Source organism: Sylvia atricapilla, chromosome 1 (assembly GCF_009819655.1).
Source record: "Sylvia atricapilla isolate bSylAtr1 chromosome 1, bSylAtr1.pri, whole genome shotgun sequence".
Lineage (NCBI taxonomy): Eukaryota > Metazoa > Chordata > Aves > Passeriformes > Sylviidae > Sylvia > Sylvia atricapilla.
Window position 1 is genome coordinate 93,288,955 of NC_089140.1, and position 25,883 is coordinate 93,314,837.

Here is a 25,883-nt window from a genome sequence, read left to right on the forward strand (position 1 = left end):
GACAGCTGTCCCTTTCCAGACTTCTGCAAATCAGCTTGAACACCTTTTGCAAGAGAGACATGCTCCTGTGCTTGGTGTCCAAAGTACCTGGTTTTGATTTTGTCCCTTGAGTGTTGCTATGGTTCGTCTTTGATTTGTGAGGTCAAGAGCTGCATCTGTCAATGTGCCAGATGCTGTTTGCAGTGGAGCTGTAGAAAACCTGTCTGAGCTCAAAGCAGGTCTGATGTTCTTTAATAACATCAGTTCCAGGTCGAGTGCTCTGGAGGCTGTTGGACCTCACTGTGCTCCCAAGTGTGGGTCTAGGTCCTTGTAGTGGTCTTCACAGTTCATTTATGTTGCCACTGCGCTGCTTTTCAATGAATCAAGTTGAATGCTTTTCAACCTGATGGTTGCTCTTCTCTGTAGGACCAGGGTGGGATTGGCAGAGGAAGAAACAAGTCATAGCCCTGCCAGCACTTGTCTGAATTTGATGTGATTCACATCCGGGTTTCCTATGCGTGGTTTCAGGTTAATGAGCACAGAGTGAGAGACAGTTGCGTGAAATCGAAAATATTGACCAAGAGCGTATTTTTGTGTCTTGTCTTTACTTGTTCTGCAAATTCCTTGTGGTTCTAGGAGGATTCCTGATCATGGCAGTATCTTAGATACTTAAGATCTTAAAGTGTCTTACTTTACCTCCAAACTAAAAGGTCACTCACAAAGCTTTTCCTCTTCCTCTGCCCCTATGCACAGGGCACCTGAGATAATTTTTTTTTAGTTCATTGTATTAATGAAAAACTCTTGAATCTTGCATGGGGTTGTCTGACCTCTTTTTTGTTTATTTTTGTTTCCCAAATGAATGCTGTCATTTTAACAACTTGCTCCCAAATGCCTTTTGCCTCTGTGAGTTGTGTGGACACAGTAATGTAATCCCCCATTTTCTTCCTCTTGCGTGCTTGAAATTTCATCCTCAGCATAGGGGAATACTAAATGGACTAGTAAAAGCTGACAAGTAGCACACTGTAGGTCCATTAATTGTCTTTATCTGTTACATTCTGAGCTGAAGAAACCTCAGTTTCAGGTCAGGAACATTTAAAGGTGAGATATTCTCTGTATTAACCCAGTTTGTAGGAACACAGAGCAGAGTGCTGATAACACCGAAGTCGTGGGTCCAATCCCAGTATGGGCCAGTGGCTTGACTTGGACTCAGTGGTCCTAGTGAGTCCCTTTCAGCTCAGAATATCCTGTGAAAATTGTGAAACTTTTCCGCAACAGAAAAACAGAAGTAGTTTTATAACACCTTCCATAAAAGAAGGGAAGCACATATCAAAATAGCATGGAACTGTAATATGGAATATAGCAAATTTTTGAGTTGGAATTCAGTGTTTTATACTTCAACCCCTCGGTATTTAAAAGTCTCAAAATAGACTGAATTAGTTTCTTCACAGACCTGAATAATGTGTTTGAGGCATCTCAGACCTTTTTCAAAGTGCCTTGGTCTGCCTTGGGGGTTAGTGATGAGAATTCTTTTGTTTGCAACTTCTTTTGAAAGTCTCCTTTTGTGACAGCAGCAGTAGCACTGTGCTGTTGAAGATGAGGGGAACAGAAAACTGTCCTTGGAAACTCTAGCCCTCTCTTTTTCCATCACCAACATTTTTTTTTTCCTTTCTTTTACCTTAAATAAGATTTTGACACATGCATGAGAATGAAAAAATAGTTACATACAGAATTTTGTAGAATCTGTGAAGTAAAGGGTATTGTGAGTCTTGTATTTTAGAAACTGCCTGTAAGAAATCTGTAGAAACGAAAATTGAACTGAGAAAACAAGGCGTAGTGGAAAGCTGGAGATAATGATTGTGGTTTGCTTGATGTTTAAAGGAGTTATTTTATTTAACTGAAAATTAATGATAAAATTTTCATCCTTTTCTTGGCTTGTGGGGACTAATGAACAAACTGGTGTGGATTTCCTGGAATGCTTTCAAGAGCTTGGGACTGTATAGATAGCACGAGCCCAGCATCAGTCTGGCATAACCCTGTTCTAAATGATGGCAGTAGTCTTATTTGAGGAGTACAAATCTGCCAGTATGAGACTTAAAATTGACTATTCACCCTCAGTGTAAGAGGCCTGGTGCCTGCCAGTGTGTGTGTGAGTTTCTGTGTCAATGTAAAGGTGTTTGGGAAATCTGCACATTTAAGAAGAATTAATGGTTGAGTTCAAGAATATGTTTGAACATACTTGTTAATGCAGGTCCAGGAGATCTCTGCTCACCTGAAGAGGGCCAGCTGCCATTCCATGAATTCCTGCTGCTAATAAGTGTTGTCCATAGCATCTCATCTGTTTGACTGTGTTAAGCTGTATGTGTAAAAATGCCTCTCAATAAACAGGAGCTAAAAAATTCCGATACTGATTGAGGTCTCTTGATATGAACTAACAAGGAAATTTTCCAGCTTTTGTGAAAGCAACATTGTTAAAACTTAGCATGGGGATGCAGAATACAAAAATTGCTAGAAAATTATGATTCTTAAGATTGGCTTGCATCATGCCCTGCTCATTGCAGCAGTATTTGGTATTTAGAGAAAGGTCCATGCATTTGACAAACTTACTGATACTTGTCTCTCAATCTTGTTACTGTCACAATTTTGAAGTAGCACATATTCAAGTTTTAAAGAATTTTCTTACTGTTTCCCCGTGGAACTCTGTGGAAAATTAGTTATCTCTGAGAAGAGAGAATGAATAGATTGTCCTGAAGGTATACCGTAGCCTGAATATCATACATACATTTTAGGAATATTAAATGAAAGGTAGCCTTGCATGGTAGAGTTCAGGGGAATATCATTGCAGAAGTGGAAAGTCAAGAATGTTTTGCAGAATTCTTCAGCTGAGTCTGGAGCAATATGATCTACTGCTATGGATATGGTTTAGATTATACAGATTGTTATAGCCTGAAACAATTTACTCGTTGTTGTTGTTGTTGTTATTTTGAAATGAAGATTTATTGCCAGTCAAATCTGATTTTATCCATTAGAAACGCTTGTCTGTCTTCTGAGGTGGTGCCTGTTGTTTATCTTAGTTTTGTGTATGTAGCATAGGGGAAGAATCAAGTGTTTAACCATGCCCTCAGTGCTGCTGGGTTTTGTGAAGGGAAGGTAACGTGCTGAGGACACGAATGAATGAAACAAGCAATAGGAGAAATGTCTGTGCTGCCAAAGCAGCACCTGGTGCACTCAGTGTGTGTTGTCCTGCTGCAGCTTTTGATGCCCATGTGACACTTTTCTGAAAAGAAAGGAAATTTTAGTTCGTGCCATTGGAATGGAGCTTAACGTACTAGCTAAATATATATAATAAGAAAAGGCAGTAGATTGTAAAAGGCAGGAATGAAAGCACAGACAGTATGAATCTGTGTTTCACGCTGGATTTCTTAAATTGTCATTGAGATATAACACTTCTTGAAAAACCATTTAATCTCTGATGAGAAGTTATAACTTTTCTGTGTGGTTTTATCACTTAAAAAATGAAGTCGTTGAGTAACAGCTTTGTGGTTAAAGGAAAACAAACAAGCCCTTTCCTAACTAGTATGCAAATATGGCAACATAGTTAAAAAGCTGGCTTGAATACTCTGGAATACAACTTTCCATTTCCAAGGCTTATGATTCCTCAAGGACTTAGCTTCTTCTCTAAATGTAATATGCCTCACTGCGCTTTTAACCTGGCCTGATACTGTAGTACCTGCAGAATACAGCTCGTTGTAACTCAGGATTTCTTAATATTTCCCATGTAAGTAGAGATCATCTGAGTAGGCACTGATGGCAATAAAAAAGGTAGCCTCTTATAATGGGTGTATATATAACATTTTTGATATTGCTGTTAATTTGTTGCAAATATTTTGATAGCTGCTAGTTATTTTTATATTTGCCTATCAAAGATTTAAAATGTTGTGTAATATGGACACTGTGATGTGCATATGGTAGATAATGGGAAAACAGGTGAAGTGAGTCATGAGGTGCCAGGGGACAGCTACAGTGGAAAGTTGGGCCAAAAATATCTTATAAAAGCGAGGCAGATTATAATGCAGTTCTGATTTTTATCAGGTCTGAACCAAGAGCAGCTGTATACGTACATACGTAGATAGAGCTGCAGTGTATATGCACATCTCATTTTGAAACTGCTTTATGAAATAATAGTAGTTCTAGTCTGTCACCAGCCATTATGATGCAGTAGCTGCTGGCTTGCTCCTTAGGTATTTTATAGTATTTTGGAACAGGAGTAGTCAAGGAGATGCTTTTTAGGGGAGACAGATTTTTGTGATTTTAGGCCTATATAATATTCATTTCATGCTAAAATCAGATATTATCTACTCTTCTGGGAACTGATACTGTAAAGCAAATTTATTTTCCTCATCACTTCTGCAATTGTATTGAGCACTCAATATGAAAGAGCTAGGTAGGATTATGTTTACTCTGTTATGTACAAAGGGCCTTTATTTATAGCCTGACTAGAGCACACTATAACTGTTGGTAAAGAATCTCTTCTGGCACAGCTCAGGCAGTATAAAGACATGTGTTTTCACTTTTTCTCTTCATTGATTGCAAGGACAGAGACACTTAAAATTTTTTAGGACCCTAGAATAAATCAACTGACCAAGTCTTGACTTTTTTCCAATACAGTTTGGTTTGGAACATCTGGATCATTGCTGTCTCATATTGGTATTGGTAATACAAGTATTATATATGCCAACAATAATGTGTTGAGTAGATTCTTCCATACAAAAAATACAGTAAAAGGAGTCTTTTGAAAGTTTGCATTTTGGTTAAGAAGGCATGACAAGCAGAATTATATCCAAGCATACACTGTCATGTTTTATGCTGATACATCACACAACATTGCTGTCAACATCTTGGATCTGGCATCTGTCCACAACATTGTGCCTTATGCAGGGAGCAGACAGCACAGCTGCTGTGCAGTTCTTTCCAGTGATTTAAGTCAAACCAAAATGTCTCAGGGTTCAGTCTTTCTAACTTCCCTGAGACTGCCAAAACCCTGTTTTCAAAGTAAGGCATGCAAGCATCTCCCTGGTAAGAGCTTGGAGTGACAACACATTTCACAGACACAGCTGAGTGTCTGCTGGATAGTGTTTTGTGGCTGCTGCTCTTGGTGCCTTGCAGCAGGTTACAGACTTTCAGCTGTTTCCCAAGAGGAACAAGAGCATAAAGAGCAGAAATCCTTCTCCTGTACCACCAGCTTTACCATACGCTAAATATGATGAAATACAATTAAGGATGGAGCTTACAAGCACCATCTGTACCAAGCCTAGAGCAATAGCTCTCATCAGTTCAGCTGTCCCCTTCATTTGGGAAAGCCCTCAACTTTTGATCATCTCGATGTATTAATTTTGTCTCATCCACGATGACACAATTTTTAGTGTTTTCCTTTGCCTCTGGGATTGACTTACCCTGCTGTAGCAGATGTCCTCCTGTGCTTTTTTTCAGAGTTGACTGCTGTTCTCCATCTCTCTGTACAGCAAAGATACAGTTCATTTGCTGCTCACTACAGAGCAACTAAAATAGGATGGAGAACCTGAGTCCAATAGAATCAGTGGCCTCTAAATGCAGGTGATTCTGTCAGCCAGCACAGACCTCCTTAGCATATGTCCCTTGTCCAAGTGGACAGCATTGCAAACTGTGTGGCTGGACAACTAACAGATTGTATGTCTGGGCAAAGAACTAAACTTAACTGTGTTGATCATGAAGTTATTTACCCAAAGCAAGTTATCTCCCTATACAGCCGCTACTGGGTCCCTCCATTTTCCTAAGGGACACTAGTTAAGCCAGACTGAGGTGAGCATCTGTGAAAACTGACTTTCCTCCTCAGCTCTGAGAGGTACTGAGCTGATGGGTTTTCTGCATGGGACACCCCCAGGTTGATGCCTTCAGGGAGTGCAGAATCCTTTCACTTTTGCATGTCCATCCTGCTTCAGGACACCATAGTGTCACCAGTAGACATGCTAAGTCTATTTTTCATTTCTTTCTAAAAATTCTTGCTGTCTTGCTTCAAAGTCTCTTAAGGTTATGTGCCTTAAGTTTGCACTCCTCTGTTCTATAGGGAGGTTAACAGACTTAATCTGGTTGTTTTCTGTCACCTTTCTTGTTGTTATTAATAAGGGAAAACAGGAGAAATTTGGAAGTGTGCTATGTTTCTGAGAGAAGAGATGGTAATTTTTCATAAACAGATTCTATAGCAGCCTTTTAAAATATATGTCAGAGTTTAAAAATTGTATTTCTCAAAACATCATACAAAGTCTTCCAAATGAGCACGTACTTGAATAGAGCAATATGTATCCTTTAAAACCCATAGGCATACAGCATTTCTCTTTTATTTCTTCCTCAACTGTTAGTCAACTCTTTCCAGTAATATTTAATATTGTATCAGTCATATCATATCCATCATTCAACAGCTGACTGCATATGCAGTTTACTGTCTGCATTGCTGTAAGCTTCTGTATATGTTTCTCTTGAGTACTAAAGTAAAACACTTTTTAAATGAGTCATTTTTTTCTTTAGTAGCAATGTAAATATTTAAAACTCAATGTTTCACAGCTTATGTTTTCCTCAGGCTTCCCTAGCTAGGGAATGAAATGTTTTAACTTCTGGCTGTTGATTTATCTCTGGGCCCAGTCTAACACCAGGTAGCTAATTGGCAGACTTCTTTCAGAAATAGATAAGTCCTTGTGCTTTAAACAGTCAAATACATGAACTGGTTAAAGAACTTGAAGCTCTATCTCACTTGCCTTTGCTGTATAAGGAGAAATACTTGTATACTATCTTCTGATCTCTTGGTTCACTAAGTCAACATGGAATATGTCAATAAAAATAAAATTAAATATGAGGAGGAAAGGTGGAAACTTACAAATCTGTTATGATTTAAGATCTCTCTCTTGTTTAAATGTCTTTTCTAACTCAAATTTACATAGTCTAGTCAGATTAAAACAGACTCCAAAAAAAATAATCAAGGTTTTCTGAGAGTATTTTTCCTTAATATTTTGCAAAACCACATATGTGTAGCAAAGATAACAAATAATAAAACCACCTGTATTCATTAAGAATTTAATAAAGAAGTTTGAAGTGTTTCTATTTGAGAGCTGTAAAAGAAGGACTAATCTCAGTCAATGTTTGTTTTACAGAATGCTGAAACCAAGGTGGAGGAAGCAGCTAAGGAGAGTCCGAAAGCAGCCAGACTAACACAGCAGTCATCAGAGGATAATGAAGTATTTGGTGAGTTACTTTGAGAAGTGGAAAATGTTATTTGATGTGTAAGTTCGAAGGGAATTCCCACAAAGACGTAGTGATCTACTCAGTGTTGATGCACAGCATTTGTGTGCAGGCTGTGCAGTCCCACAGAGACCTGGAAAGATGGAGGAAAGGACCAAGAAGAAAACAAAGAGGGATCAGAGTCTAAAACAAATCATCTCTGAGGAGAAGAAAGATTGAATCCAAATATTCAGCAAAATGAAAGGTTTATTCAGTAAGGGAAAATAAACTTCTCTCCTTCCATAATGGAGAGGATAAGCAGTGAATTCTTATAACTGCAGAAAGAAAGATGTGATAAAATGTCAGGAAGGGCAATACAGAAACAAATACTAAAGCTTTGTGATACATCATCTGGAAAGTGTGCAGATTCATCATTGCAGGCCTTGAAAAACAGGTTAGACAAGTAACTGTCTAAACTGATGTAATCATCTTGTGCCAGAAGGATAGACTGGATGACCTTTGAGAATTCTTGGAGGCCGCGATTTTAAATGAGCTTCTCTTGGTATTTTTCTATGAATCCCTTCCCTGCTCTCCATATAGGTCTTGCTGATATTTTTATTATTTGATCTGAAAGTCACATTTGACCTTTTCTTCTGCACTGAGTTTTGGAAAACAGACAGGAAATCATAGAATCATATAATATGCTGAGTTGGAAGGAGCCCATCAGGAACATTGAGTCCAACTCCTGGGCTTGCACAGAACTCCCCAAAAATCACAGCACGTGCCTAAGATTATTGTGTAGACATTTTTGGAACTCTGTCAGGCTTGGTTTTGTGAGCACCAAATACTGTGAGCACTTCCCTGCAGAGCCCGTTCTAGTGCCCCACCACTTGCTGGGTGAAGAACCTTCTCCTGATAAGGGAAACCTTATTATTACAACTTTAGGTTGATTTTATGCTAAGGGAACTCAAATAAAGAACCAGTAGTTTAATATTAATGCAGGAGAGGTTAGGGTAAGGCTGATCATGTGGATGTTACTAAGGCTGACTAGCTTGAAAACTTTTGGGTGAGTGAAATATTTTTGAATACAGTAAGGATTTTTTTTTTTTCTTTCAAGGTACAAAAGGAATGGAGCATGAATAATTAATAATTAGTCTTCTTACTATATATGGAAACCATTTAAACTGGTTTTGTTTAAAATCATCTTTTCTCAGTGAGATAATATAGTGTGATTGGCACATGAATCTGATTTCCTGGCATGAATATTTCCAACACTGATCATACAGTGCCAGTATCTGATGAATCCACAAGTGGACTTTAGAACTAGCTTGCAACTAAATCAGGTGGCTGCTGAGGCTATTACCTCATTTCCTCTCCATTTGCTCTGCCAGTTATTTGCAGTAGATCCAGTATTACTGGTTATAGAGCCCCATAGCACAGTGTAATGTGCATCTCTGACTGTGTCCTTTCTTAGTGCAGATCTCTTGTTTTCTCTCTGTGAGAAGGGCGGAGACAGGAAAGCAAGATCTCCAGCTGCCTCTTTCTACCAGCAAAATCTCAGGCATTTAAACCTTCTGTATATTTTGATCATGACTCTCATGTACCAGTGAGTTAACCTAGTAGGTAGTCAAGCCTGTGGTCCATGTGGGAATTGTGAGTTTAAAGATGGGAATTAAGCATGAAATTCACTGTTGGTAGGTTTAAACTCACCATTCTGTGATCCATACCCTGGATCAACAAATTCTTTAACTAATTGAGGAAAATCAACATGCAGTGTCCTATGTGATCTTTAAAGGTAATGATTTACTAACAAACTGCTAAGTATTTCTATGTTCCAAATCTGTGAACTGAGCTGGTTATCTAACATAAGACACTGATCAGCCTTTGATAACTCGAGACAACAAGGAAAATTTCTTTCCAACTCCCAAACCAGTCAGACTACAGTATCTTATATCAACCCTCCTACCACTTTGCAAATGACAGTCTGGGTTGGTGTGGGGGGTTTTTTGGGTGTTTTTTTTTGTTTTTTTGGGTTTTTTTGGGTGTGGGTTTTTTTTTGTTTTTTTGTTTTTTAAGATTAGGTCAAAAGGAGGATAAAAAAAGAGAAAGTATGGTGCAATCTTCTGTAATCTTCTTTTACCCTGGTTAAGTGAGGAAATCAAAGTGGACTGAAGGTGCAAATGAAACCACTGTAGTAAGAATCTGGGAGAATATTTTGACAGACACAAGTTTCATGTTGTCTTGAGAATGACTGCTGTATATGCCTTTCCCTGCAGTTCTGGACAAAATACTCTTACATCTTATAGGGATAAAGGATAAGCTTGAAGTTTTCCCTTGGTGAGTTATTTGTTGTTCTGTGACTTAAATGATTACAGACCCTGCTCAGCTATTCTCCCTCTGGCTTGATTTATTTCAAGCTATCCCTCATTTCTTTCTTCTTTCCTTTTCCCCAGTGATGCTAATTATATCGAGCATCAAGTATGCGCCAATAGTTGGTTAATTTATAGCTCCAGCTTTGACTAGAATCCCTCTTCTGAAGAATTTTTAACAGCCTCCAGTCTCTTTGAGCGGGTGCAGCTCAGCCTTCCGTTTTCATGGAGATCACTATCCCTAGTGACTTACTTATTTCCTCAGGAATTCCTTCCCCCAGCTTTCTCTGGGCAATGCCACCCCCTACAGAAAGGTGGCAGAGGAGCCTGAGCAGCCTCTGAGCGCCCTTGGGAGCCGCCTGCCTTCCCTGTCCCGCTGCCGGCGCTGGGAGTGGCCGTGTCCCCAACACCGCTGTCGCTGTCCCTCGTCGCTGAGCCACCCGGTGGCAGCAGCTGCCAGCCCCCGGCAGCCACCAGGGCGCCTGGGACTGCCAAATCCAAGGCTCCTCAGCGAAGGAGACAGGAATCTCTCCATTTGTGCTTGTCTCCTCACTCTCCAGCGTTAGTGTTGGCTTGGACCAGGTGACAAAAATGACTTTTCACGATAAGGGGACTTTCTCTGCTGTGGACAGCATGGAAAAAGATGCAGTTGCTCAGGATTGTTATACAGAAGATACCTGATGAACTGTTCCATTTGAATTCGGCAGGGTTTTTTTGAAAATACTTCCTTTCAGAGTAATTGTGGTTTCTGCAGCTGGGTCCAGTTTTGGAGGCAAGCACATTATTATTAATTGAAAGTATCACGATGGTAAGGAGCCAAGTGTGGGGGTTCTCTTTCAAGTCTGCTAGACCTGGTAGCATTCTTTGTACATTCAAGCAAGGTTTGATCCACTACTGTCAAGGGACACTTGTGAACACATATAAATGTCTTGATTTTCCTGATGTTCTTCTCTCTATGGGTTACATTTGGGAATTACCATTCCAGAAGGCTTTTCTGCATTTCACTTTAATATTTATTTTTAGGCTGGAGGATAGATTAAATGACATTGCCAACGATGAAGCCACATTGTACTGGCTGCTTTATGAAACAAAACAGGTCAGGTGTGTCTTATGTTCTAGAGAGCTAATTCTCAAACGCAATGAACTTTTTATACAGGAGGATGGAGTGGAGAAACAGAGCAGAAGGCTAAGGGTATTGGGAGAGAAAAGACATCACACTGATGGCATTTGCAACTATGAAATTCTGAATTGACAAGAGTTAGTTTTGTTTGCCCTTTGAAAGGATTTTCTTGTGGCAGCCAACAGAGTTCTGTTGTCTGATATATACTGAATATGCATCTGTGATGTGCAGCTAGAATGTCTTGCTCGCTACAAACTTCTGTTGAACTTGCACGTAGTCAACATGGTCTCTATTGCAACCAGGATGTAGTCAGAAAAGGGTTATGAATTACATCTCACTCCAAGAAGAGGAGGACATTGCTGGCTATGGTGCTATGTGTTTAAAGAAATGGGTCAGGAGGGGACTCCGAGCCTTACTTCCAGAGAATATTTTCAGAAGTTTATTTGATCCAATGCTACTCTACAACAGTCAGGCAGAAGCAGGGGGGAAAACTGCCTGTCATTCTGATTCTGGAAGGATTGGACCTTCGTTTCTTTGGTGCAACCCCTATTATATTAACCTGTAAAATCATAAATGCAGATTTTTAATCATACTTTATATTTTTTCCCATAGGGTTGAATTAGTACAAAATTACACACAAAATCTTTTTGTAGGGGGAACTGTTGTATATTGTGTAATCCCCTTTCTGACAGCAGTGAAAGTCAAAGTGTGCTAACTTTTCCTGATAAAATATTTTGAGTTTGGAAGGGACCTTTGAAGGCCATCTAGTCCTAACATCCTGCCATGGGCAGGTATGCCTTCAACTAAATTGGGTTGCTCAGAACCCTGTCTGACATCACCTTGACTGTTTTTAGGGATGGGGCATCCACCACCTCTATGGGTAACCTGCTCCAGCGTTTTACCACGCTCATGGTAAAAATCATCTTCCTTGGGAAGACAGAGTAAGACTTTACCTTTTCAAACTGGAAGGTTTCCTTTTTTATCTGGTAGATCAGGTCTAAAATTGTATCTGGATGTGGTCGTTTTTCTTCTGGCTAAAAGTTTTCCAGGGATTCATGCTGTGTGCCTGGAGTTGTACTGTGAGGTGTTGGGTTTTTGTTCTTTGGGTTTGGTGGTGGGGTTTTGTGCTTTGGTTATTTGTTGTCAGTGGGGGTTTTTTGTTTGGTTGGTTTTGGTTTTTGGTTTATTCTTTGGGTTTCTTTACTAAAAAGAGGCAAAATGAACACTTCTTTTTCCCCTCTAAAAGGAGAGATCCTATTGTGGAGCTTTTTCAGCACCATCTGCCCTTCTGCTGTTTCAAGTTGCAGTACTGGGTACGTCCTGAGGTATCTTTTTGTGTGCAGAGCTCAGAGAGACAGCAAGAAAATGTACATTCAGCACAATTCCATGGTGACCCTTACTCACCCCGATTCTTATGCTGATGCCTGCTACTGTGTTCCCACACAGAATGTCCTGTGGGGTAAACCCACGCAGGATGAAGCACTTCTCTCTCCATGAGACTTTCCTTCTGTAGTGGTTTGACAGATGCAGTCACGCTCACTGTGGGTCTTCCTTAACATGGTCTCACTGCATCCAAACACAGGAATTTTTGGATGCTGTGTATTGAACATCAGTTCGGGTTTTTTGGTTGTGGGTTTTTGGTTTTTTGTTTTCTTAGCTGAAGATTTATTGATGGCTTACAAAGTTTGTCTTAGAAAATGAGAGAATTTGTATTCTAGTCTTACAGAATATACTTAAAACGTTGGGAATGTAAATTATATTATGTTACGTCTGTATGGACGTCACTCTTTTCTTGTACCTGTTTTTGCTTTTTGATTCTTGCTTTAAAAAGGGAGGAGGCAGAATGTGAAGGGAGGAGCTGGAAGGCACAAGGCTCTTATCAGGAGGTGATGCAGTCCTGTCAGGAGCTGGCTAAAAGCTGAGGGTTACTGCAGTTCAGTGACCTTACTGGGAAGCTTCTTTCATTGTAAACACGATCAATTGTGGAACACAAGCTATTACTTTAATGCAAAATAATGGCAAGCTTACACAAAAAAAAATCAATCTGGTGAGACAGCAAATGGTCCTAAAATAGGTGTTATTACTGTGGTGCAGTTATTTCCTCTTGCCTGAGAGGCAAATGGGAGAACTCAGTGTCCTGTCGGTTTTCTTTATAAGCTGAGTAATGATTCTGGTTTTCCAGCTATCCATGTAGTTCCAGTTTCCTTAACCTTCGTTCCTTTTCCTAGTTTCTTGCAAGACTTGGCCTGTCTGCTTCCATCCAAAGACCACTGGTTTATCAAAATTACAGCAGCTACCCTGGATTAGCTTTTGGAGGTGGAAAGAATAGATTTACATTTTAATAAAAAAGCCTGCTTGCTATTTTTTGAGCAAGTTGTTTGGTCTCAGAGGTATGGCTCACACCTTTCCCTTTTTGGTGTGGTATTTTATGCCCACCTGCAGATCTTTTGTTTTTAGGGAAAGGGCTGAATTTACATGTCTTACAAATCATAAAGTGGTTTTGCAAACTGCATGTCGTTTTTACATATGGACAAGTGAAGCTGAATGCTGGAGAAGTGCTGTGGTGAAAGAGACCTGTGGGGGTCCAGAGCCAGCAGCTGGCCAGCGGGTAGGATTTTTTGTTATTTTAAAGTTTGAAGGTTTTTATAAAGCATAGATATTTGCAACTTCTGTATTAGTTCTGTGGTTGGTTTGGTTGTGGTTCATTTTTATAGTTTTTCTTTACTTAAGAGTAGCATTCAAACATTATTTATTTCCTGGCAGCAATCTAATGCTTTAAACAGTAATGGTAGCTCTTGGACATCTAATTAGTTAATAGGCCACTAATTAATTAATGTAGTGTTTTACAGTAGCATCATCTAAATCTTTAAGATTACTTTTGGCATGCCATGTTTGCTGCAACATTAGTACACAAACACTTAAGAGTGTTTTAACAACTCTGAATTGGTACAATTTCTCTTTTTTTTTCTTGTGTGTACCACATGCAAGTGACATCCATTATAGAAGTCTGTTTTTTTTTTTTTAATATCATAGGGACTGGATTTGTTACTTGGGTTGTTAGCATAGGCATGGAGCTGAGACAGTGATGCCTGCTGTATTTTTAGCAGTGGTGGGCTGTGCTTGCTATAATTAATCAGCGCATAAACAATAAATTACTTATTCGTTATTTTAATGCTTGCTATACAATGTACAGGAGCTGGTGATTTTTTCCCCCCTTGTTTATTCAGTAAGAATGAGTCTGTATGCAAGATGGTGGGAAGCACAATAGGCATTTACCATCCTATTGTTATCCAGAGCAAGCATTGTATCCGAATGTAAAAGTGAGGATGGCCAAGGGTGGTCTAATGTCACATGTTGCTGGGTGGTGATACAAGGCTTTTGGCTAATTAGCTAGCCATGAAGCAAATGACTCCTTTCCCAGTGTATTTTGTCATCTTTGTCCTGTTAGCAGGCTGCAGCCCAAGAGAGTATTCTGTGTGCACAGAAGTCCTTAGTGTTCTCTGTCACTGATTCTTATGTACCATCCCGCTGGGTTAAGGCAGGATTTTATCTGTAAATGAATTAAAAGTGCTTCTGAAAGATCCTTATTTTGGGAAAAGGAGTTGAAATGTTGCTGTTGTCCCATTTCCAATTTTGTTAAGGGTGAATAACCACTCAGTTCTGGTTTGAGTGAATAAAGAAGCAGAATGCTCCTCTGTGAGCCAGCCACTCTTCTGTCGGGTTAGCTGAAACAGATGTTGTCATTAAACTTTAATTACAACATGACTCACTTTTTAGTGTGGTGGCTAGAAGAGAACTAGAAGGAGTTTTTGTATCATACATTGGGAGAATATGAAAACAGCAGCTAAGATTGATAATACTTCTCTGTCTTTAAAAAAAAAAATATACAAAAGCCATCAACTTGGGCTTCCTGCATAATGCAAACTATGGATTTTTGTTATGTAATTTCTAGATAAAATGCTTAATAGCTGATTTGAGTCAGAATAATGTCCTGTTGCAGAAATTGTACTAAAACAGTGGATTCTATTTGGACTTTAACCAGTCAGTTACCCTGGTTAGAAACACTTTGCTGATGGTCTGGACCTCTGGTTGTGTGTCTGGCCTCCATTAGGCTGCCCATACCACACATCATGAAAGACACCCAAAACCAGATTTTTTTCTTATCTGCAGAAGACAAAAACCAAGGGGAAAAAGGGTAAACATCTTGCCCTCATAAATATAGTATGTCAATGCTAAGTTGATGCTTCTCATCCAGTGTGCTGTTGTGTGGGCGAAATTCCAATTCCTCGCCAGGATCTGGTGGGCCTAAGAAATTCTGGGTTGGTTTTCTTAATGATGCTTCCCACTCACACCCACCTGTAAGTTATGTTCACTCATGATACTGTAATTAGCTCTATTGACTTTGCCAAAACTAGAGATATAGTGAATTGAGCTTCAAAAATCAAAAATCCAGTGACTTGTCCTTCCAGTATTAAAGGGTTGGGCTGAAGTGTGGAAAAACCTGTGGATTTTCTTCAGTTCAGGTTGATGACTAAAGAGTATGGGAGGGCAAGGAGAAAGCCACTGTAGCTGCATCCTCTTGTCCAGCAGCAGTTCTGCAAAAGCATCAGCTTGGGTGTGTGATGGGTGGAGCTCTGGAAGGAGAGCCAAGCAGCAGAAAACCCACTGTGAAAGGGTTATGAAAATGGAAAATGACAGCAATTGTAAACATCCCATGCATGCTGTTTTGGTCATGACCCTGACAAAATATTTTCTTTCCTATGCTGATAAATCTAAATTGTGCTTCACCTCATGTATGGCATTGGCAGCTGTGTCCACAAGAATGAAAATGAACATGATGGTGGTGGAGAGGGAAAGCAAGGAGGAATACAGAGCATTTGAATGAGTGAATGAAAATTTGCAGGACTTGGCATCTGTCAGTTTCCCCTTGGCACTCCCATACCCTGGAGCTCTGTGAAACTCCAGGGCTCCAGCACCATGTCAGGCAGGAAATCCAATCCTTACTTGAAGCTGTGGCTTTCTGTTACGCATTTGTTGGAGAAGGCTGACTGTGGTTTGTCTTAACTCCTTCAAATACATAGCTCGGCAGCGCTTGTGCAACAGTGAAGTTTTAGGGGTGGGACAGTGGCCCTTTAAGTGCTGACAAGGAGGAACAGAGCAGAAATTCACATCTGGGATAATCCATTTTTGATGAGGAAAATAGAAGTGAAAAGGACTAGTATTTACTGGTGTGCACACACTGGTACTTGTACAGAAACATCCTGGTGGCGACAAGACTGCAGTCGCTCACAAGCCTTGCAAGGAGCAGAGAACAGCCATGATAATGCTGCTCTTTATTTCCAGTGCTGATCAGAGCAGGCTCCCTCTCTAGAGCCTTCCCTATGCTTCCCTTCCCTGTTGCCAGTGAAAAGCTTGGCCTTCTCTAGTCCTTTTAATAGTCATACTTCATTAGGAGGAACCATTTTTGTACTGGATACAAGTATTTCCATCAAAACAGCAACCTTAAATTAGTTTGAGTGATATCTAGTAGCTGTCATTCATTTTGATTTTTTTTTATTTTGTCCTTTTTGGTGGTTCTTGCTGTAGTATCTGAAAATTCCTGCTATGCATCATATTAATCTGCTGCAGTAAAAATCTAAAGACTAAACTCAGTTGTTTAAACACATGCATGGACTGCAAAAAAAAAATCTAAATATGTTTATCTCAAATTACTTCAATAGAAACAGTCTACAGATAAATTCACAGTTCTTATTTCTGTTCTGAAATATCTGTAATAGGATTTTCTTTTAAACTTTGCTTGTGGAAAAGTGAATGAATGGGCTCCTGAAACAAAAGTGATGGTAGGTTTTGGATGCTTAACTAAGCCACTTTGTTATGTTACAATAAATAGACTTCATTTCACTGGACTCAGTGGAGACAAAATGGAAATATTGATGCTTCTAAGATAAATACTTGGCATTTGACAAATGATTCCTTCTTTGAAATAAGCCTACTTCCCTGAATGTTTATCAGGATGTGGTGACTCTGTTTACCTTGATGGGACCTCCTGCTTCTTCAGCACAGCAACTCTGCTGAATTGAACAGAGCCATACAGAGGCTGTGCCTGAGTTCCTACCACAGTTATGGTTATGCCTGAGTTTCTACCGAGGAAGATGCTGATCTGTGGTACCTGAAGTCATCAGCTCAGCCAGCAGGCTTGAGGTAGCTGTCTTTCTTCACCTTTCACATCAGGCATTGAGTGTGCCATGGGGCAGCTTCAGGTAGGCAGCTGTTTCCATTTTCTGGTCTACCAATGTCTTGCAGCCCAAAGTCAAACAAGAGATAATTTTATTCTGAAATGGATGGGCCAAGTTTTAGTTGCCGTTTCGACATTTATTGCCAGGAGTGAACTGAATTTTTTTGGAAAGCCTTTTTTAGCAGGATTAGCTATAGACATGGTAAAATTTGCCACCTTTGGCTTCAGCTAATCATCAGATCTAAAATGTGCAGGTGTCATTTTTTTAAGGTAAGGCTATGGCAGGAGCAGGCAGTAGTGTTATTCTGTTCCCTAATACTTACTTTCAGGCTGTCCTTTATTTTGTGTATCGTGATCAATCTTGTGTATAAACTGGCCATCCTTAAAATGACCACATGATCCTCTTATTTGGTCTCCAGATTTTTTTTGCTGTAGTATCACATTCCTTCTGCATTTGTCAACATAGGAAATCTATTACAAACTAGGCAATAGATGTGTGGATTCCAATTATACAACAAGCCTGAGTGCCCCAGTCAACATTAAATACAAATTCTGAAAATGTATTTATTTTGATTTATTTGCAAAAAATTCTTTAAATAATTTTAATGGTCTTTTTCAGAATATAGAATTCTGATATGAAGATCTGAAGGCAAAATTGATTCAGGATTCATGCTTGAAATAAAACCCAAACTCACACACTTTTATCACCCCTGAAAAAGGAGAGCTTCTCTTTTCCTTTTCTACCCTTGCTTTGAGGGATCAGTGGCTGGCCAACATCATCATGAGCTGCGTGGCCTACAGAGGGAGAATAATAAGTTAGAATTGATAGAGGAACTTTACTAGATTTCAGCAGAATTAGGAACATGTTTTAACACATAGAAATACTCTCCAAATTTTTGACTGAGGTGTTTTGGTGGACTGGACTTATTGCGAGAATCAGAAGATTTGGCAAAATAATTGTTTGTCACCGCTCCGTGATAAATTCTCCCAGGCTCCAGCAGAGAGATGTGACTTCAGCAGCAATAAATTGGGCATCTGTTTTAAAATCAGTGCTCACCTGATTGCAGTAATTTATATTTAGTGGCCTGTTTTCAGGATGTGGATTGGAGTTATCAGTGAAATTAAACTGAGGAATTTTCTGAAAGTGAGAAGCCTGGGAGTTAAGACTTCTAAATGCATTCATGCTTCTTTTTCCTCTTCAGCTGCTCTCATTATTTTCATGGGACACAGGAGGTATTTTTCCTCTGTTACTAAAGTACCATAATCCAAATGCAGACTCACTCCCAGCATTATTTCAGCCACTATTCATCCTTCAGGAGCCCCCAGTCGAGGTCTGGGACCTCACTGAGCCTGCAGATCTATAAACATTAGACCGTAACAAAAATGCTCTGCACCTGTTACTGCTGGTTCCCATTTCTGAGAGTAGGTATTTCCTTGCCAGTCAGACTGCTTTTACACCAAGCAGGATTTTGCTCTTAGCTGTTAAGACAAGAACCAAATTGGCTCTAGATTTTGCACACTAACTGCAGTTTCACGATAAAACGTGTTCTCTTAGGGTAAGCTCAGTAGCAGAATCTCAACACCACAATTATTCTCTGTGGATGTGTACTTCATTAGCAGCCTCTCCAAATAGTGTTGCTGCCCTTGACCAGGGTTACAGCTGCAATGTCACACCTGTGGCAGTACAGCTCTGCTAGTTGCTGCATTTAAATTATTCCTCTCTTCAGCCCAACAATCCTTTTATATTGACTTGTAATTTATTGTTCATTTTTGAATAATTATGAGGAGGGACAAATATCCTTCTAGTTTCTGAGTTACTCGTTTGCCACCCACGGGTTATTTTTGTTTAATGTATGTGCTGATTAAAAATGTCTCCTGTGGTGAAAATTTGAGGCCTTTTCTACTGTATTTTCTTAGTTCTCATGTAAAAAGACCCATTTTAGCTTTTCTCATTAGAGGATTTCTGAGACTGAAATGTTCTTGCAAATTAATTTGAAGATTCCATTGAAAAAGAAAATAAGAAAAAGAAAGCTGTGGAGCCGGCCCCTTGAGAAAACAGAAGTGAATGTCTTGAAATCAGCGTGTTATTTAAAAGCACACCCTACTTTGGCTAGTCATTGTGACACCCAACCACTACTGGCATGTTCAAATACCTGGCTTTTCTAGTCAACTCCCTGTGTCTTTTCAGAGTATTATAACCATATTCCTTATCAGGAATGAATTTTGGGACAAGTCAGAATATAAGATAGCTTGACATAGGGAGCTATTTGGAATTTAGAGCATTTTCTCCTCCATCTCTATTAGCCTGCTTGTGTTGACATAATTGTGATGCAACACTGCAACATAAAGACATGTATTTTTGAAGGCAAGATTCACAGTTCAAATATCCTGATTTAAATAAAAATATAACCCCTCTAATTTAGCTGATTCATTTTCATTGAGAAAGTATATTAATACTTGATACTTCTGCTGTTTTTATTTAGTTGTTTAATTGCTGTTTTAATTAGAGAATGAAAAGGGATCTGGAGGTTCTCAGAATACTGGAAAGTTGTCACTGTGCAAATAGTGACATTTTCATCTGAGTGAAATATCCTAACATTTCTTCTTTGTAGAATTGCTAATGAGGTCACGTCTTTCTGATATTTGCAGTTAATTTGCATTAAGTGTAGGGCTTTATAACATTTCAGATCTCCTTACAACGTTGTGGTTGCAACAGTGCATGTATTTTAAGGATATTATTTATACACAAAAATAAGGAACCGTGCTAGTAAGCTGTGTCTTCCATAGGGGGGGAAGATGAAATTTCAGCTTGGATTAGGGGGAGGAATTTGATAAGGCATATTTATGTCGTTTCATGCTCTGTACAATCATCTGTTTAATTCCTAGGCTGGTCTGTGTGTTAATTCAGAGAACAGTAATGTGCACACAGTGGAGATGCATAGGCAATTTCCTTGTCTCTCTGAAGTGTAAGTTGGAAAGTGTGTAATTTTCTGTAGATTTCAGCACATAGTACCAATTGGAGTTCTTGCCTGTATGCTGCTTGTGCTAAAGTGGTGTGAATCAGAGGTGGTTTGATTTGTTATTTGGTGGGGTTTTTTTTTTTTTTTTTTTTTTTTTTTTTTTTTTTTTTTTTTTTAATTAACACACCTGTGGGTAAGAGGCTGAGCATCTCATTTTTGAGATTACTGGTAAACAACTTAATCTTTTCAACAAAACAATTCAAGAATCGTTAAAGTGCATCACAAGGATGTGACTTGAATGAAACATTATAAAACAAAATTTAAGAGGTAAGAAATAAATCTTGTATGGGAGATTGCAGAACAGGGCAGAATGGAATAATCTTATTTCCTAATTACATTATCTTTGTGTGCAGCTTCTTAGCCTAGTATTTAGGGTTTGAGTGTAGGGATTTTCATCGTATTTTGGAGTGTAGTTTCTTGGGAGATTTGTTTGGGGATTTGGGGGTTGGTTTTGTTTTTGTTTTTGTTTTTCCTCATATGTGTAGTATCTACTTGTGCTAAGAACGTTAGATCAAAAGCACTTTTAGGTTTCTGCCTGAGGCGTTGGGGAGAGACAGAGGGACCTGGAAGCAGAAGCACATCTGTATCTGTTTTGTCATTATTGAAACTGCTTCACCATTCAGCACACAGGGTCTCAAGCCTGGAACTCTTAACTAAAGTATTGCTTGTATCCTGACACCTTTTAAATTAGCCCAGTGGTTGGTGAGTTCGTCCGAAAAAGCAGAAGAGAAGTTCCAGGTCTGTGAAAATACTTAGCTTAAAACATCCTGCCAGCAGCTCAACCTCAGCCTTTATATGTGATAGCCAACATATCTCAGATGACCTCAACTCTCAGGGGAACATAAGAATAGAGGCATTCTCTGCATGCATGAGTGGTTGGAATAACACTGTGCTTAGTGATCAAATGAACAATCCCTTTGAGCTTTCGAGATAGTACCCCCTCTCACAGGGCATCGGAAAGCATTTCTTTAACAATTATGCGGCAACAAAGCACAATAGGGTCACTGGTTGCCATGATTTCTTTCTGAGGAGGAAAGTCAGAGTTTATGTTACCTTGTTGTTACTATCTCAAACTAAACCAGTTTGGCAGTCGAGAAATGCAGCCTGTTCTGTTACCAGATCCCTGGTTTTAGTGGAATAGGGTGCTGCAGAAATAAATATTTGAGGTTTTTTGTGTTTTAACCTGCCCGGTGCTTTTGTGTTTGGTGGTGTGTTGTTTTTCTTTTTAATACCTCCCCCCTGCCTCCTCTCCAATTTCTTGTCTGGTGTTCCTGCTTTTCCTTAAAGCAGTTTAAAAATCCTCCTGATGTAAACAGAACCTGTACCATGGACTGTGTTTTTCTTATTCTCTGGGTCATTTCTCCAGCTCAGTGGTCTTCCTTTTTACTGTGACTGTTGCCTTCTGTGTGACTACACTGTTTCGCTGCTGTTGTCTGCTTTTGCTTACCATCAGTCTTTTTTCCCTGTGTTTTTCTCACCACATTTACTTCCCTCCCTTGTTGGTCCATTTCTTTCTGCCAGACCTTCTTTAGCTGCATTTGCATCCTTCCGTCTGGCTGGTTCCTCCCTTTTCTTCCTTATCCTCTTCTCCTCTTAGTGGTCTTCCTTTACTGCCAGGGGTCACCACTTTCTAGCACCTTCTCTACCAACAAACACACAAAGTTCTCCTGGTGAGTTTCTTGATGTGAACCTGGCTGTTCCCACAAACATTCTAAACAATAGTAGCTGATCTATCTCTCTTCTTGCATCCCTGATCATAAGAAAAAAAAAAAAAAAAAAAAGGGGGAATAAGGGCCCGTATGCTAAAGGTCAATTTGAAGTAATTCAGATGTTTCCCTTTTTGATTTTTAAATGTTGAATGTGGGACACTGCAAGCCACATACCAGTGAATATTCCAGCCTTGCACAAATGAATACTGATGAGATGACCTGGGATAATAGCAATGCTCGGGGCTGCTGAGGCCATTCTGCTGTAATAACAAATTTTAGTCAAGACTGAGATATATTCCATGACACGATGTCTTTTATTTTCTTTGAATTTGAAAACTAGTAACAAAGCTGAGGTGTTCTGATTTTGTGCAAGTGTGCAAACAAGTATTTGTATGACACACAAGTGTTGCACAGTTAGCAGTAGAATAAATAAAAATTTGCATGTTTTGTTTTCTCTGGGATGTTCGTATTACCTTGCCTTTTCATTCTAGATGAAGAATAAAAGTTGAAGATTATAAACTGTGTTAGTTTAAAATTAAGATCTGGTGCTTGCATTTTTTGCTGGTGCAGTGTCCATGACTTATTAAAATCTCAGGGGAAAAAACATATGCTCTTTAGAAAAATTGCTAGTTCTCAGCTACTGAACTGGGCCTCAATGCAATATTTATATTCTCATCATAGAGTTAAACTGGATTGTTGTTGGGTTTCTTTTCTTCCCCCTTTTCTCCCTGCTAATTAGTTTGATACTGCCAGCATCAGAAACTTATTTTTACTTTTGTATTTGTACTACTTATCTATAACTTCAGGTTTGTCTGTACTTTTTAGGAAAGGGAATGAATTTCAGTTTTAGCTCTAGATCTCATGTATGACCAATTACTGTGTCTAGAATCTCAGCAGCTCTTCCTACTGCTTTCAGCCTGTTTCAGTAGAATGGGCTGTGATGGTTGGCTTTGAGCTGCTTATAGTTAGGAAGCACACACAGTTTGTTAGATTTTGCATTGTTAGAGGGCCAGAGGCTGGAAATGGGATCGTATAAATTTGACGCTTGACTTGATAGTCCCGTTGAGTAAAAGACATACCCATTTCTCCCTTCACACTCTTATTTTCTTCTGGTGAAGCAGAAAACATATGACAATGAGTCCAAAAGCAAGTAGTTATTTAGATGGCAACAAATTGCTGTATAACTGTGGTTCCAAGGAAGAACAGGAAGGTGGGGAAGCTGAGCTGGATTTAATTTATCTTGCAGAGGGTGTTCAGTACAGCCAGTTTCCTTAGGGTCTCTCCCACTGAGATTTTGTTTATGGAGACAAGTATTTTGAATGTCTAAATCTACTGATGAACTTTCTTCCTTTCTCTTAAGTATTTTAAGTACTGTGGATTAATATCTTGCTTCAGATTTAAAAAAAACAGCCTACCAAAACAAAAGCCAGAAGAATGTGCACAAGATATTGACAGCATGTTACCCTCTCTGTTATGAGGACAAAACTGGTAGAAAACAATAAGCGACATAAAATTCTTAAGCAGGCAAGTTGCATGTTTTGGGTGGAATTTCTGAAATACCTGAAGGGAATTTTCAATACTCTGTAAAAATTACCAGAAAGATCATAACTTGAGCGTGTTGTAAGTAATTAAGAAAGTGAAGCACAGTGGTGAGCTCTGCAGAATATCCTTAAGCATTTTCACATTCGCAGCTCAGTCTCAAAGGAAAAATTGTAAATGGAAGGCAAGGACTAGAAAAATCTGGTCCATGCAAGCATTAGTAATGAACACTGTCAATACCATGTTCTGAGAGCTCTGAGGTGTAAAACAACTGTTGGCATTTGGAAGTTTGGACAGGGTTTGGGGGGTTTTTTTGGAAGAATTGAAGGTCAAAATACCTGATGCCAGACTTCATATGAGCTTTAACCTGGCAGGCAAAACACTGACACCACTAAACCTTTCCAGTTTGGTGCCCCTAGCTGTGTGTGTTTTATAAGGACTCACTGGGGGCAGCCAAGCAAGATGGATAAATGGATGCATATTCTTAAACAGCAGCCATCTGTAACATCCAGTTCCACTTGGCTAAGCACTAATTTGATTTTTGCTTCTACTTTTTCATTTCTTTTGAGCTCGTTGTAATCTGTTTTGATTGGTTTGTTGGATTTGAAGTGAATAGTCCAAAAGCAGAATTTGACAGCCACTGCTTTATTGCCACCTCCTCTCTCCACCCCATTTCAAACAAAGCCTAATTCCAAGGTAGAGCGACTACACATTTGGCTTGTTTGCTTTTGATTTCCATTAGACTTTACTGCCAAAAAAAACCTGGTCATAGCAGTGACAAGGCTGAATTTGTCTTCCTAGAAACTGGTCAATGTTTGCCCTAAAAAGCAATTTGCTGCAAAAGCTTTCTTCAAAGAGGGAGGCATTTTGGGGCAGTAACTACAAAATGAAAATGCTTCACTTTTGGAGACCACTCATTTTTAAATTGCTCTGGGTGAACACATTCCCTTGTATGCTGAAAGAAAAGACATGAACAATTGATTTGTTACACCTTCATGGGGCAGCAAAACAAGGGAAGCAAAAGAAATGTGCAGTATGGAGAGTATACTTCTGCTGGTAGGGGAACAAGATGTTTCCTTCTTCTGCACCTGGATCTTGATCCGAAGGTTATGGCATGAGTCTTTCACATGGTCATGGGTTGAAAGCTTTTATTATTTGGCTTGTTGGTCTGTTTTGCACACATACAGTACTGGAGTGTTCACATCCTAAGTGGGATTGAAAATTCGGCTGATTAAGCACATAACTGATCCTGGAATCTAAATATTTGTTTCTTTACTTTTGAATTCTTTCTCAGTGAGTGATTTATTTTATATGTGCGTCTTTTAAGACAAACAATTGTTTCTCCTTTCTTTTAAAGTTGAGGAATAACAAGATACAAAGGAGCCCTCTAAATTGCAGGACCCCTGCAGCATTTTCCATCTCTCCTAGGGCTAGGTCCTGTTTGTTTCCTGTATTCATGTGCTTACAGTCCCTTTACTTTCCCCTTCCACACCTTTGTATCTGTGTTCCCATGTAAAAAAAAAACGAAAGAAACCAACCTTAACAAGGAGGCTGGATGACTGAGTATGTCAGAATTCACGTCCTGACACATAGCATGGGCACAGGTGTACCACTAGAATGCATCTGGTATGAACAAACAAAAAGAACGGACTTTTTCAGGGCATTTGGAATATGGCTAAGGCTGCCTCTTAGTTCCTTAGAGATTTTGTGTTACATAGATTTTGTGTAAAATAGATGCAGGAAGGACTAAGGAATGCTTTGACAATACAGTGGATGTTTTCCAGGAATTGATCAGCTTAGTTCTGAATCATGATACCGTGTAATTCCTGTAAGGGGGATGTGAAACACATAGTCCCCAACACATATGCTTAGTCAGAGGTGAAAGCGTTCCACTCAGCCATTTTTAAAACACTTTTTAGCTATTGTGTAGGGCAAACAGTGTTTCGGTAGAGGAGGAGAAGACATTGCTTCTCTGGTATCACTGGCATCTGTCCAGTCAGCCTTCAGGTGCCATGGAATTTACTGGATGTTGTGTTTCTCAGAAGCAGAGCCTTGTTTGATCTATTTTGTGTTGCAAAACATGAAAAGACAGTCTCTGAATAAATTTATTTTTCATAGAATCACAGACCCTTTAAAATGTATTCCATTTTCATGTTCTTTCCTTTTCTGAGGACCATTTAAAGCATATTTGATCTAGTTAGCAAGCCCTTCTGCAGGCTTGATGCTGCTGGTACCTCCGAGTTATTAATGCTCATGTTTGTGTAGATGTTGCTGCAGAAACTGTGTATGGCCACATGGGAAACTTCACTGTCAGAAGGTTACCCCAGGGCTGTGGTGCCTCTGTGTTGCAGTACATCCACCCTTGCCTTTTGCTGGCATTTATTAATTTGTTAAGGGTTTATATTTATTAAAGGAACTGCCTTTGTTCTGTCACCAGGTAAGCTGGCTTTTGCTGATTACATCAGATTTGTGTAGATTTGTGTAGCAGGATAGTGCTAACAAAAGGATACAAAACTTAGTCATTTGTTCCATTAAGTAGGTCTCAGTTGTCTGTGAATCCGTGCTGGTTTAGAGGTATACAGATGCATTATTTTGGATTATCTTGGACATACATCTTTGCTAAACAGGTTGTATATCCACGCAATTATGTTAAAGTTCCTGTGAGCT

The 25,883-nt window shown here is 39.3% G+C and overlaps 1 protein-coding gene across 3 annotated transcripts in view; it reads left to right on the top strand.

The window, feature by feature from the left end:
• Nucleotides 1-25,883, top strand: part of MBP (myelin basic protein) — an 85,005-nt gene that overhangs the window by 23,177 nt on the left and 35,945 nt on the right. For all 3 annotated transcript variants that reach the window (XM_066328151.1, XM_066328159.1, XM_066328169.1), the window contains exon 2: nucleotides 7,158-7,248. In XM_066328151.1, the coding sequence (XP_066184248.1) occupies nucleotides 7,158-7,248 (91 nt within the window). The remainder of the gene's footprint in view (nucleotides 1-7,157; nucleotides 7,249-25,883) is intronic.